We start from the raw sequence: 14,767 nt of genomic DNA, 5'->3' as shown, positions 1-14,767 counted from the left end.
AAGGCACACGTGCTGGGCTTGGGGTTCATGCGTGCTTGTGGGGGTTGCCTGAACGTGTGTTTGTCTGAGCAACACCAGTTTGCTTTCTGTGAAATACGTATTTTGTTGTACTGTGAGGGGGCAAACATGTGATTGGCAGTTGAGGCTCAGATCCCACTTCTAGTTTCTCAATCAAGTTACTTGTTTCTGAACCTCATCAGATTGCTTTCTGGGAAGCCGGTTTTGGAGCAGAAAACTCTGTGTTCAGAAGAGTGGTTTTGTATTTTGGAGCTCAGGTCCCACTTTTGACAACTACTTAGGTTCTTGGGCAAGTTACATTTCTTTTAGCCTCACCAGTTTACCTTCTGGGAACTGAGCGTTTTGCGCTGGCCACATCCACAGAGGCATCCATTTTGTGAATTGTAAATGGGCAAGGCTCCCGTGGCAGCAATTTTGTGCGAGCACCGTAACACTCGCTCAAAGTTCCAAATGTGCCCACATAACCGAAAAGGCCCTTGGGCGAAGCTATCGTGAGGGCCAGGAATGTTCAACTGCTCAAGGAACAAAGCAGTGTGCAGTCCAGCTTCTGTGCGGGAAGAGAAAGTAATACATTTGGCTGGGATTAAAGCCTCACACATGGACGGGCCAAAGATTATGAAGAAGTCACAGGAGGGCATGGAAGCTAAGGGACAGAGAGCCTAAAACATGAGAGTTCAAATGGATGATGTTGTTGGGGGCCCCTGTAAAATTCCATGAATGGGGCAGGGCAACTGTGCAATAAAAGCCTCATCTGGAAGCACCCATTGTGACCTGAGAATCCTAATAAAACAAGGGCCAATAAATAGTGATAGTGACTTACATTGCACATATTGATTTGAATCAACCAGCCGATTATTTGGCTGCAGGATTCTAGTTATTAGAAAGGCCACCTTTTATTGCTGGCCAAGGAGAAGCAAGGACTTTAGCTAAAGGCATTGCAGGCTGTGTGGCAGCTGAATCTGAGGGGGCCAAGTGAAGCAACCTATGTGACCCGACCTTACTCAGGAAGATTGCAAGCGATAACCTTTCTTTCAGGGAATCATGTTAATCATTAATGACCTTTTGAGAACCCCCTGAATAACCTTCTAATACCCAGTTTGGGAACCAGTGTTCTAGCAATATTTGTTTTGGATGTGCTTGGCCATTGTCTCAATGCATAACCAGCATCCCACAGGCAGCGCCAACAATCCCAGGAATCCAGATCTCCCTTCAGAGGAAGAAAAAGTAAAGAAACCCTACTTTATTCAAATTAGGCAGTCATTCCATCTGAGATTCACAGTGTATTCAGTGGAAGTAATACTGAATGGTACGAAGGTAACACAAAAGGAAAGGCAATGCCTTCAAAAGGTATAGGGAAGAGTTTGAGGTCACCGTCTCAAAACAAATACAGTGAAACAAAAAGCATACATAAAGGAAGGTGTGCAGTGGCTTAATGAACAGGGATGGGATACAAATGTTTAAATTGGGGTATATAATGAAATATGGGGACAGAGGAGATGGACTCATGCTTGTAAAGTATGGGTAGAGGGAACTCTCCTTTCCCAAATAGATTGCTGCTACTTCTTGCTCTCACAGTTGCACACATTTTTAAAATTCCTCTCCATCCAGCCTTCACCCATCCCTAGATGTTATAGATCTACATTATACCAAGAACCTAGATGAATAATACTATTTAGCATTCGTATAGCACTTTAGACTGTTCAGAGTACTATATGTTTGTTACCCCTTACAATGACCCTGGAAGGCAGGTCAGTATTGTTATCATCCCCAGATTGCAAATGTGGGGGCTGAGGATGGCTTGCCTAAAGCCACCGAGTGAGTTTATGGCAGGGTTGAGATATGGAAAAGACTTCAGAAATGAGCAAATTATTTGGACAAAATGCATCACTGTTACTATTTCTTCATCAATAGCTTCAAATCTTCTCACCACCAGACATGCGCTGTAACTGCAATCTCCACTAACGGAACCAGGCATTTTTGTTGAATGTAGCATACAGGAGACAATAGTCTTGTAGAACAGACAAGCACAATGTGGAATATTTCAAGAAATTAAGCTACGTTTTAAAGGGCACAGAGTGGGCTCAAAGCATATAGACGAGTAACATGGAGAAAATGCTAACAGAAGAAGGGATACCATCATGCATCAGGGAATACAACATATGGCATAACAGGAAGAAAAATAAGAGGTTATTTCCTCCCTCCCCCTACAAAAGGGTGTTCTGAAGATCCTTAGCATCTCAGGAGGTCTCCAGATCACTCAACATTCTTGTATTTTGTGAACAGGTTGTATAAAACCCTTAGGGTAGATTTCAGATCCAAGTTGACAACATCTGTGGGATTAAAAAAAAAAGAGGGACATTTTTAGGTTGTTTTAATGGCTCTTGTTTTAGAATACAAGAAACAGTTTTCTGATCAGCAAACTTTTTAAAAGAAAAAAATCCCGGTATTCCCTGGATACAATCATTCAGAGAAGCCTCAACTGTGGTTAAAATTCTCATGAAAACAACTCACTGAAGAACAGCAAATGAATTCTATCCTATCTCTGAACTGAAGTTTCTCAGATGAATAAACTGCCTTTTCCAGAGACTTGTGAAGTTTGAACACTTAAGGTCACCTAAGAAACAGATGTGAGAAAACAATCCATTTTAGAACACTTAGAATACATTTTCCCAGGGCTTGTTTCTCCTAATGGGGACAGCAATCCTATGGCCCCCAGCTAAAACATAGAGCGGGGGAAGCCAGAAACAAAGAATGCCTCTGTCGCCCCTCCCGCCCTGCATAGGATCCCATCATCCTCCGAGTTCAGAGGGTGACAGGAATCCCATTAAGATTGCGCCTTAAGCTGCCAAGCTGAACATTGGTTGGCCATGTGAGAACATGTATCTACCATATGGAAAGCTATACCATGATCAGACCTGTCACACCAACTTTATTCTTCACATTCTAGAACTTCCCCCCACCTCCAAATTTGGCAGAGACATCCTTTCTGTGCAGAAAGGAAAACAGTAGCTACTTCTAAGGGCTGTCATTATTCCATGCAGTATTTAAACGTAGCCATGTATTTTCTGCAAAAGCACAGGACTTGTTATATGGTAACACATAATTTAGCATCCTGTGAATCAAAGCTGTCATTCAAGAAGCACAGTTTCTAGTCCTGTGGAGAAAACGTATGTCTTCTGAGAAGCCAAAGGTGATCAAAGAAGATTTCCATAATCAGCAGATGAAATTTCACTGAACTACACAATCCCTCTCCTTCTCCCATTGCATCACTTACAAGTTGTGGTAACTACATCGCCAGAAGAATCATATGAGTGAAAGACTTTACATGTACTTTTAGTAGCATGGATTCAGCAACAGAGGTTGTGGCAACCTTTATACTATAAGTATGCATACAGTATGATCCCCTTCATGGATCACTGCCTTGTTGTGGCGAAGGGGCTTGCGTAACTCAGTGAAGCCATAAGCTATGCCGTGCAGGGCCACCCAAGACGGACAGGTCATGGCAGAGAGTTCTGACAAAATGTGGTCCACTGGAGAAGGAAATGGCAACCCACTCCAGTATTCTTGCCAAGAAAACCCCATGGAACGTATCACAAGGCTAAAAGAGATGACGCCGGAAGATGAGCCCCTCAGGTCGGAAGGTGTCCAATATGCTACTGGGGAAGAGCAGAGGGTATTTCCAAGTAGCTCCAGAAAGAGTGAAGTGGCTGGGCCAAAGCCGAAAGGACACTCAGCTGTGGATGTGTCTGGTGGCGAAAAGAAAATCCGATGCTGTAAAGAACAATATTGTTTAGGAACCTGGAATGTCAGATCAATGAATCAAGGTAAGCTGGAGGTGGTCAAACATGAGATGGCAAGATTGAACATCGACATCTTGGGAATCAGCGAACTAAAATGGACAGGCATGGGCGAATTTAATTCAGGTGACTATCATATCTACTATTGTGGGCAAGAATCCCTTAGAAGAAATGGAGTAGCACTCATAGTCAACAAAAGGGTGGGAAAAGCAGTACTGGGGTACAATCTCAAAAACGATAGAATGATCTCAGTACGAATCCAAGGCAAACCATTCAACATCACAGTAATTCAAGTCTATGCCCCAACCACTGAGGCCGAAGAAGCTGAGGTTGATCGGTTCTATGAAGACCTACAACACCTTCTAGAACTAACACCAACAAAAGATGTCCTCTTCATCATAGGGGATTGGAATGCTAAAGTAGGAAGTCAAGAAATCACCGGGATAACAGGCAGGCATGGCCTTGGTGTACAAAATGAAGCAGGACAAAAGCTAGTAGAGTTTTGCCAAGAGAACATGCTGATCATAGCAAACACTCTTTTCCAACAGCACAAGAGGCGACTCTACACATGGACATCACCAGATGGTCAATATCGAAATCAGATTGATTATGTCCTTTGCAGCCAAAGATGGAGAAGCTCCATACAGTCAGTCAAAACAAGACCTGGAGCTGACTGTGGCTCAGATCATGAGCTGCTTCTTGCAAAATTTCGGCTTAAATTGAAGAACGTCGGGAAAACCACTAAACCGTTCAGGTATGACCTCAATCATATCCCTGATGAATATACAGTGGAGGTGAGGAATAGATTTCAGGGATTAGACCTGATAGACAGAGTGCCTGAGGAACTATGGACGGAGGTCCGTAACATTGTTCAGGAGGCAGCAACTAAATCCATCCCAAAGAAAAAGAAATGCAAGAAAGCAAAGTGGCTGTCTGATGAGGCTTTACAAGTAGCTCACGAAAGAAGGGAAGCGAAAAGCAAGGGAGAAAGGGGAAGATATACCCAACTGAATGCAGAGTTCCAGAGAATAGCAAGGAGAGACAAGAAGGTCTTCTTAAATGAACAATGCAAAGAAATCGAGGAAAACAACAGAATGGGAAAGACTAGAGATCTCTTCAAGAAAATTGGAGATCTCAAGGGAACGTTTTGTGCAAAGACGGGCATGATCAAGGACAAAGAAGGCAGGGACCTAACAGAAGCAGATGAGATTAAGAAGAGGTGGCAAGAATGCACAGAAGAACTATACAGGAAAGATCTGAATGTCCCTGATAGCCATGATAGTGCGGTCACTGAACTTGAGCCGGACATCCTAGAGAGTGAAGTCAAGTGGGCCTTAGGAAGCATTAGTAACAACAAAGCTAGCGGAGATGACAGTATTCCAGCCGAGCTATTTAAAATCCTAAAAGATGATGCTGTTAAAGTGCTGCATTCAATATGCCAACAAATCTGGAACACTCAACAGTGGCCACAAGACTGGAAAAGGTCAGTTTACATTCCAATTCCAAAGAAGGGCAACGCCAAAGAGTGTTCAAACTACCGCACAATTGCGCTCATTTCACATGCCAGCAAGGTGATGCTCAAAATCCTACAAGCTAGGCTTCAGCAGTATGCGAACCGAGAACTACCGGAAGTACAAGCTGGGTTTAGAAGAGGCAGAGGAACTAGAGATCAAATCGTCAACATTCGCTGCATCATGGAGAAAGCAAGAGAATTCCAGAAAAACGTCTATTTCTGCTTCATTGACTACGCTAAAGCCTTTGATAGTGTGGATCACAACAAACTGTGGCAAATTCTTAAAGTGATGGGAGTACCAGACCACCTTACCTGTCTCCTGAGAAACCTGTACGAGGGTCAAGAAGCAACAGTAAGAACCAGACATGGAACAACCAATTGGTTCAAAATTGGGAAAGGAGTACGACAAGGCTGCATATTGTCACCCTGCTTATTTAACTTATATGCAGAGTACATCATGAGAAATGCCGGGTTGGATGAATCAGAGGTCGGAATTAAGATTGCTGGGAGAATTATCAACAACCTCCGATATGCAGACGATACCACCCTAATGGCAGAAAGCGAAGAGGATCTAAAAAGCCTCTTGTTGAGGGTGAAAGAGGAGAGTGCAAAAGCTGGTTTGAAACTCAACATTAAAAAAACTAAGATCATGGCATCTGGCCCCATCACTTCCTGGCATACAGAAGGGGAAGAAATGGAAGCAGTGACAGATTTTACTTTCTTGGGCTCCAAGATCACCGCAGACGGTGACTGTAGCCATGAAATTAAAAGACGCTTGCTCCTTGGGAGGAAAGCTATGGCCAACCTAGACAGCATAGTAAGAAGCAGAGACATCACCTTGCCGACAAAGGTCCGTCTAATCAAAGCTATGGTTTTCCCAGTAGTAAGGTATGGCTGTGAGAGCTGGACTATAAGGAAGGCTGAGCGCCGAAGAATTGATGCTTTCGAACTGTGGTGCTGGAGAAGACTCTTACGAGTGCCCTGGACTGCAAGGAGGTCAAATCAGTCCATCCTAAAGGAAATCAACCCTGAGTGCTCATTGGAAGGACAGATAATGAAGCTGAAGCTCCAATATTTTGGCCACCTAATGCGAAGAGAAAACTCCCTGGAAAAGACCCTGATGCTGGGAAAGACTGAAGGCAAAAGGAGAAGGGGACAGCAGAGGATGAGATGGCTAGATAGCATCACCGATGCAATGAATATGGACTTGAGCATGCTCCGGGAGAGAGCGCAGGACAGGAAGGCCTGGCGTGCTATGGTCCATGGGGTCACGAAGAGTCGGACACGACTGAACGACTGAACAACAACAAATGCATACAGAAGGTCTTGGCCTGTGAAATTTTTTAAAATATTTTTACTAGAGATGCTGTCACATTCTTCCTGGATTTGGAGGTTTGTGGGGTGGGGTGGGGGGGGAATAGTATCTGAACCAGACTAGGGATCTGCTAGACTTCACTGGGTTCTGATCCTAGTCCGGAAGGTTCCAGGCTGCATTTCACGCTATTCAAGTTCATTTTTATAACAATTAATGAGAGAATAAGCAAGTGAAGCAGATGACGTCCTACAAAGGAACAATCTGTTTGCCTGAAAATGAGCAACTTGACAGCGTGAAGAAACGGCGGTGGGTGTTGGAATCTTGCATGGACAATTTGTCTGTAGAATTGTTTATATATGGAATAGATTGCAAGAGCTGAACTCAGCTGCCTGTGCCTCCTGGGACACACCATAACAACTCCAACGGGACACAACGCGTCCAAGTGGCCCAAAACAGCCTGCCAGCGTATGCTGTAGAAGGGTCACCCTCCAGATGTTGCCGGACTCCAATTCCCATCAGCTTCAGCCAGCAAAGCCAAGGGTCATGGGTGATGGGAGCTGTAGTCCATCATCATCTGGATGGCCACAGGTTCCCCAGCCCTGTTGTAGAATAAGCTGTGGGGGCTTCCGGAGGCAACTTTGAGTGCGCCATCACCCTCTCTCAAGTCACGCAATTTTATGGGTGGTCCAGACAACGTAGTCTTCTATTTATAATTCTCCCGTGTTTACCCACTACTTCTTGTTGTTGTTTTTTCTTACAAAAAAAAAAAATCTGTTAAGGATGGAAAGATGGAATAGCTGCACCATTTCATTTGATTAGCAGTGCTAGGAGCCATCTGGAAGCACCCTATGTTACTTCAGAGACTGATTTCAGTGGACCGGCCCTGAAAAATCAACAGCCTCTTTTATGATAAGGGAGGCCAGGAAAGCTCCCTGGTACACTCCAGTACTCCTAGGCATGAGGAAACAGACAGATGATGACATCTGTCCCTTGCGTGGCATTAGCCATGGTTTAAATAAGGTACATTCTTGACCTCAAAAGAGACGTTAAATTGGCCTATGCTCAGTGGCACTGGCCTATGCTCAGTGGCACATGCTTTCCATGCTGAGAAGGTCCCTTTGCATGCAGATGGTTTAATCTCCATTTAAAAGGGATCTCAAGTACCAGAACTAAAAAAGGTCCTTGCCTGAGAGCCTGGAGAGCCACTGACCATCAGAGTGGGCAACACTGACCTAGATGGACCAAGAGTCTGACAGCTGAAGGGAGCTTCATACATTCAGCCTAAGCCTACTCAACCTACTCAAGCCTAATCAAAGACCAAAAAGTCTTTACCCTGCTTCTGGACAGTAATTAAACTCAGGCTTCAACAGACCTCTAGAGGAAGATTCTTTGGGTCACCCTGTACCAGTCTTTGGAACATGGGCACCTTTGGAAACAATACAAGCAGAAGAAGTCGCAGAGCACTTCCGAGCACCCTCAGCATCTGCATGCCTTGCCTGTCAGTCCAGATAATGAGAGTTTAATCAACTAAAGCTTTGGTTGATTAACCCACTGGAGCCAATTTGAGTTGCTGAGAGCAAATTTAACCAGTGGGGCTGGGAGTTAAGGGCACACTTGTTTATCTGTTGAGTCTGTTTTGATTCTGACATTTTACTGTAATAGGGAATGAAAAGGAAAACATTAAAGATTACCTTTCCTCTAACCGTGACCGGTAGCTTTTGTAATTGTAATTGATCGTACACAGCCTTCAATAAATAATATCTCAAAAAGGCAGCTATATTGATTTCTGTTTGGTAATAAGCCCTTATTTCAACTTAATTAATCGGTTAAAAGGAAGGTGATCAATCAACTAGTGACACTATTTGAGAAACATGGCCGTAGAAATCCAGCGTTAGCATACACTTGGACTCTTAACATTTTGAGAATAAAGCATAACAGAGGTTGAAAGGCAGACAACGGGGTAAAGAGATGACACCTTGGAGAACCAATGGTTTCAATCCTCCCCCCACCCCTGGATGCACACCCAGCTGAACGTGTGTTTATTGCATATGAAGTCCTGCTTCTGACACTACCTTCTGGTCGAGCCTTTGGTTTCTTCAACCCTCCGTCCTGCATCAGTTCAAAAGCAAAGGAAACATTGTGAACCTGCAAAACAAGCCAACCAACAGAATGCCCTCTTGTTAAATTCTCAAAATGTAATGAAGAGGAAGGTTTATTTCTTCATTTCCCCTCATATGACTTGGCTTAAGTTTACCTGGATGTATTTTCTACCAGATTCTTAAGCCAATTTTCACTGCAAATGTATTATCCGCTTTCAAGAACAACTGCATTGCTTAAAGCCTTCAGACCTTGTTCAATTGTCACCATTGGCCACCTTTCCACACATGGGCATTTTCAGCTTGCATGATCTATGTAGAGTGTTTGCTGGAAACTCATTAATTTCAGCCATAAGAATGTGGAGACTTTCAAGCTAATTTTCAGAGCCCTGGAGCTGAACACTATGTCCAGAAATTGCTTGTGCTAGTGCACCTGCTGAATGGTACCACTATAGGGCATGGTGGTCACACATAAGGAAAAAAGAAAAAACAACCCTGCACACAGAAAAGAAAATGAGCATGTCAGGGAAGTGGCAGGTGTATTGGCCCCAGGCCTTAAGCAAGTCACCTATAGCTTTAGAGGGGCCTAGAGATCCATAATGCTTGGCTTAGGTTCATTATAAGTGCAATTTCCTTGCTAGTGGACCTCTGAGCATGTAAGATGAGTCAAAGGTCGATAGCACGGCCTCAGAACATTCCATGCTAACAAAGGCTGGTATCTTATCAGGGCCTAGGATGTGCCAGAGAAGCAAGGCTACGTTTAAGCCGAGCTACAGGTATCTGTGCTGGGAAAGCTCTGATTGTTTTCCTTCTGAACAAGCACTGTTAGCCTATGCTGCGAAAGTTGCAGATGAACGCTACTTAACACTTGCTGCTGTCATGCTGCCTCACTGCTGACATGTATAAAACCCATTGTACCCCATGGCTCTGGGTTCAGAGAAGCTGTCTGATCCAACCACTGGGTACACCTGTGTGCTGTAAGTACTCAATAAAGGTAAGCGAACCTAGGTCTGGCTTATCATTATCTCGCCACCTCCAAACCTTAGCAGCCCACAGCTGGGGCATACACTAGGCTAGCTTTCCATGGACAGGGAGCCTTTTAAATTTCGGTGGGAGCTTTAAACATGCAACCCCTATCCCCACCACAGTCTAAAGTGGTAAAATCCAGGAAAAGCTATGTAACATGATGTATCTCTACATCTAGTTCAGCTGCCAGAGGCTGCAGCAGCTGATATCCTCAATCTACTGGTCTACACAAGAGGTTCATATATGAATCAATTCATACTTGTCAGTAACTGATACACCAGCTTGTTCATGTAAACCTGCAGGCTCCGTTCATGATATCTGGACAAGAGTACAATGAGAGGAATATAGACCATAATCACTCTGGTCAAGGATTATATTGCAGAAAATCTAGTCCAATGTTGGTACCAATTAATACCAATTGTACTGCCTTTTTGTTTTGTACAAATGCATGGCAAAACATTCTCTTTCTGCTGTTAGATTTAGCGTGCTTTGCATCTCTACCCACCCCAGTTTTAAATGGCCAATTCTTGTGATATTTCATTGGCGCAGGAGGGAGGAATTTAATTAAAACTACTTATAGCTCAGTGAACTGAGAAGTAAAAACAGGCAAAAGCTTCCCCTCCCTGGGAGTTAAGCGTTCAAAAATGTTTATTCCTCCTTCCGATTCTTGCTTAATCTTCCTTGTCCTAGTCAAAAGCAAAATCCTATGGATGACATTAGTTTTACAGAGATTTTACAGTTGAATGTTTTAATTGGTTGGGAGCTGCCTTGAACACTATGGATAAGTCTTCTAAATACAGAAACATGAAACAGTGTGAATGAAGGTTGTACCCTTCCTTTATACATACACACACACACACACACTCCATCAACAGAACATGTCCACAACTAGACAACTCTTCTCCTTTATATTAGGGACTCCAAACGGTGCTATGCAAACTGGCCTATGCATTCATAATGTTTATTAATACCTTGCTACAAGGAACTTTATATTGTGAATATAAGTACTTCATATTGTGCATTCCGTGCAAGCTATAGCATCAATATTTGGGGGATGTTCATAATTTATACAGGTGCGTCTGATTCAGTAGTTCTGGTGCATACAGAACCCATTGAAAGATGAGATTTCACTACAGTATCAGGGAGAAACCTCTGTATGCCCCACAGGGATGAAAACACAATGCATTCCCAGACACCGACTGGGTTCGGATGACACGATAACCCATGATAGGTTAATTAACCCACAATGGGCTATTTAACCCATCGTGGGTTATGTCGTCTGTCAGGAATTTTTTGACCCACGATAGGTTCGTTATTTGTCCAAAATAACCCACACTGATAACCTACAGTCTGCAGTAGGGGTTCTTTAACCCACAACGAGTTTTCGTGTCATCTGCTGGGCACCGTGGCTTATTTTGCTCACCTACAGAGTCGCGCGATAACAGCGGTTCAGCTCACTGCCCTCGCGCTCTTTTTCGTGGGAGTTCTCTGTTTAATGGAGACTCCCTGTCCGTTTGCTGTGATGGGGCAAAAAATGAGCATGTTTTCCCCCAATTCCCCCATTTTCCGCAGTTGCCTCTGTTCATCTTTTTAAAAAAAAACCAAAAAAACCACCCTTTTTAACTTTTACGCAATTCTGCTCTTGCAGGAAAGTGCTGTATCGCTTTACCGAATGATCTTTCAACCCCCCAGGAAGCCGCCACCCCCTTTTTTGTGCACTTGGCATTTTTACTTCTCTGGGATAATTGCACGGGGCTTCATGGTTGGATCAAGTGCCTCCTCAGTGGGGGAGGGCGCGTGTGAAGTTTTCTCCCAGTCCTGCAAACCCCTAGTTTTTATTGCCTCAAACGACCTTTTTGCGCACTTGAGATTTTCACTGCTGGGTGAGTGATAGCACTGGGTTTGGATGTTGGACTGGTTCTTCCAGACTGCAAACATCCAGCTCTGTAGATGTGAAACAGAGCCACTGCTCGGGCAGGAGGACTGCAGCAGGGCAGGAGGCAGCGGGGGGCAGTGGTGTGAGTCAGATTGCACACAGTAGCTTATTAGCCCATTCGTGTAGTGGGGGATCATGGACTAATTCACAAATAAGCTACTGTGATACCCATCGCGGGCTATCATGACGCACAAACGCAGCCACTGAAATGAAAACGGACTCCTTTTGAGTGCATGGAGACTTTTCCCCCATTCAGCTGGAAGGGAAGGAGGCTTCAACACACGTATCCCTGGCTGGATGGGCAACTGAACGTGTCAACATGTGCTGCACATGCAACCCTTCAGGCACATCTGACCCCCAGGGACGCACTGTGTAGCCTTTTTTTTAAAAGGCCAAGATCCTGCCTATGTGTTGTTTGTGAGAGACAGCAGGAGGGCTGTATTCATCCCCCACCACCCTCTCTGTTTCCCTGTCTAATAGATAGTGGGGTCTTAGGCTTTTTTAAAAAGGCTGAACACACAGATTCAGCTGCTCTACATACATTCAGTGGGATCAGGACCCATGCGATAAGGTGACATTATTCTCCACAGGCTGTAGTTTTCCTTTATATCTGCAGGACATTTTATCTTTAAATCCATCTCTCTCTCTCTCTCTCTCTCTCTCTCTCTCTCGTACACACACACACACACACACACACACACACACAAAGAAAACACAACAGTTAATACTTCATTGTAAAGTGGCTGGTTGTACTCTTGGGACTGATTAGCTGCTGGATTGATTAGCTTTATGGGTAAGATTCACAGCTAAGCTTTACTGTATATTTTCACAAACTATGAAATGATAACAGTACAGCTTATCTGCAGTCATCTTGAGCCTAGAGAATGCTCGTTATTGGGCTGATTAAAAATATAACAAATATATAAAGTGGTAATAATAAAACAGGCAAATATTGAAAGTAGCTGCTCACAGAATACAGCAGGTAGAAGTTGTTTGCCTACCCACCTTCTGATCAAAACTTTCAGGCGTTAAATAGAAATTGTGGAGAGGAACAAAATAGTCTTCAAGGAGGCCCATCAGTAATACCAGGTAAACACCATCTGCAAACTGAGGAGAAATACCAGCGTCACTCCCAATGAGACCACAAGAGGAGTCAAACAGTGGCCCAGTTCACATTATCACCGTGATATCGCCAAGCCAAGGTGGCTTGTTGAAGCTGTAGTGCATGCCGGGCACCATTTGCCAAAGTACCAACCTGTGCCCAGCTTTTGTCATGTCGTCTGGACCTGGGCAGCATGGCTTGCTGGCGGTGGAGATAACATTCAAATAACACAACAGACCATGGGTTATTTGAGGGTTGTTCGCCCCTCAAACAAGCCATGCCGTCTGAGTTCGGACAACACGGCAAACCGCGCCTGGGTGGGTGATCAGGCCATGGGACTTGTTTAAGCCACGCTGATCATGCAAACTGGGTGAGTGTCCGTAAATAGCACCTTGGCTGGGTTCGAATGATCAGTGGAGAAAAAGAAGCCATCGTGGCTTCTTTTCCCTGCCCTGTGCATGCTGCTTGCGTGCCAGCCATTTCCCTCATTACCCTTGTCATGGCGCAGGTCGCCTTGTCATCCGAACCCAGCGAGGGGCATGGTGGAGGTGGCTTCCAAACCACCCTGTAACCCCTAAAACAAGCTGTGGGTCGCTGGGTGGTTTGGAAGCCATCACTGCCATGCATCTCACCAGGTCTGGATGACATGACAACCCGTGCTGTGTGTAATTAGGGAAATGGCACATGTAAGAGTGGCAGGCGGGCGGGGAGAAGCCACTGTGGCTTCTTTCCTCCACTGATCGTCCAAACCCAGCCACTCAAATAACAACTAGCGTAAGGGCACCTTTGCTCTGGTCACAATACTTGACCTCAACAGATGTCTGCAGGCATTTAATGATTTACTATTATCCATTCAGGATGAAGAGGAGGAAAAACACAAAATGAGACCTAGGGAAAAGGAAAAAGTGCTCCCAAGTGTTCCAAGGAATCAATCAATCAAATGTTTGCTTTATCTTCAGCTGTAGTCCTTCCAAGGCAGCTACAATTAATTCTTTATGCTATAACTATAGATCGAGAACACAGATTGCAGTGGACTTGTCATTATTAGGATAAATGGTTTTAGTTCAGGTAAAATAATGGCCACTCTGCGCCCAAAATTTCATTACCACAGATAAATCTTTCTGATGGAACTTCATATCCTTGATGGAAGGCTGTTTATATAGTGTATAAGGCAGGCCTGATGAGGTGACTTTTTATTTGCTACACTGGCATCAACCAATATGAAACATAGGTGGCTGTCTGGCACTGCAGGATTCCAAGGTCTCCAAGTTAGTTGGGAAAGTACTCTAAAGGAACACAATATCCCCCCTACTCCACCATCCCTGACCCTGGGAACGACAGTTGGAGATGTGAAGGCATTTCTGATCCTCTCCCCTTTCCCCATTTACAGCCCCTCCAATACAAATAAATAGAGCAACATATCCATTCACTTCCATGGAGCAGGCAAAGGGGCTCAAAACCATTAAGGGGGGAACCATTCCTCCCCATTCCAGACCCTCTTGTCCCATGGGTCTAGGATTAGGACAAATACCCACTCATGGTTTCCCCAAATACAATTTATTTGCATGCATGATGTGGAGAAAGTGGATAGGAAGATGTGTTTATCCCTCATAATATTAGAACGTGGAATCATCCCATTAAGCTGAATGGTGGCAGATTTAACAGATGTTAACAGATAAAATTAAATACTTATTCACACAGCATATACTTAACCTACAGAATTTACTGCCACAAGATGTAGTAAGGGCCACCAATTTGGGTGTCTTTGAAGGCGATTAGATGAATTTCTGGAGAATAAGACTTTCAATCGCTACTAGTCATGATGTCTGTACAGAGTGGCCCAAAAGTAGGTATACAGTTGTTTAGAGTGTTGATGGGAGGGGGAGAGAATGTGTGAGTAGAAGATGTGTGGGTGGAGTCAAAATGACAGTTGGGAAGAGTGAGTGACAAGGAGTGACAGTTAA

General features: G+C 44.2%; 1 protein-coding gene across 5 annotated transcripts in view; it reads right to left on the bottom strand.

The window, feature by feature from the left end:
- Nucleotides 1-1,243: 1,243 nt before the first annotated feature.
- The window catches only part of PARVB (parvin beta), a 68,892-nt gene continuing 55,368 nt past the window's right edge, over nucleotides 1,244-14,767 (bottom strand). For 3 of the 5 annotated variants that reach the window (XM_084811240.1, XM_084811243.1, XM_084811242.1), the window contains exons 11-13: nucleotides 12,707-12,808; nucleotides 8,716-8,788; nucleotides 1,244-2,348 (exon numbers count right to left, since the gene is read on the bottom strand). In XM_084811240.1, coding sequence (XP_084667366.1) covers nucleotides 2,272-2,348; nucleotides 8,716-8,788; nucleotides 12,707-12,808 — 252 coding nt within the window. In that variant the 3' untranslated portion in view covers nucleotides 1,244-2,271. Of the gene's footprint in view, nucleotides 2,349-2,529; nucleotides 2,633-8,715; nucleotides 8,789-12,706; nucleotides 12,809-14,767 lie in introns of all 5 variants that reach the window. The other 2 variants (XM_084811239.1, XM_084811241.1) reach the window with 1 other exon arrangement.

This window comes from Heloderma suspectum, chromosome 7 (assembly GCF_057233095.1).
Source record: "Heloderma suspectum isolate Gila_16-S chromosome 7, 16-S_ref, whole genome shotgun sequence".
Classification (NCBI taxonomy): domain Eukaryota; kingdom Metazoa; phylum Chordata; class Lepidosauria; order Squamata; family Helodermatidae; genus Heloderma; species Heloderma suspectum.
The sequence above is the reverse complement of the archived record's forward strand: the minus strand, read 5'-3'. Positions and strand labels throughout refer to the sequence as shown.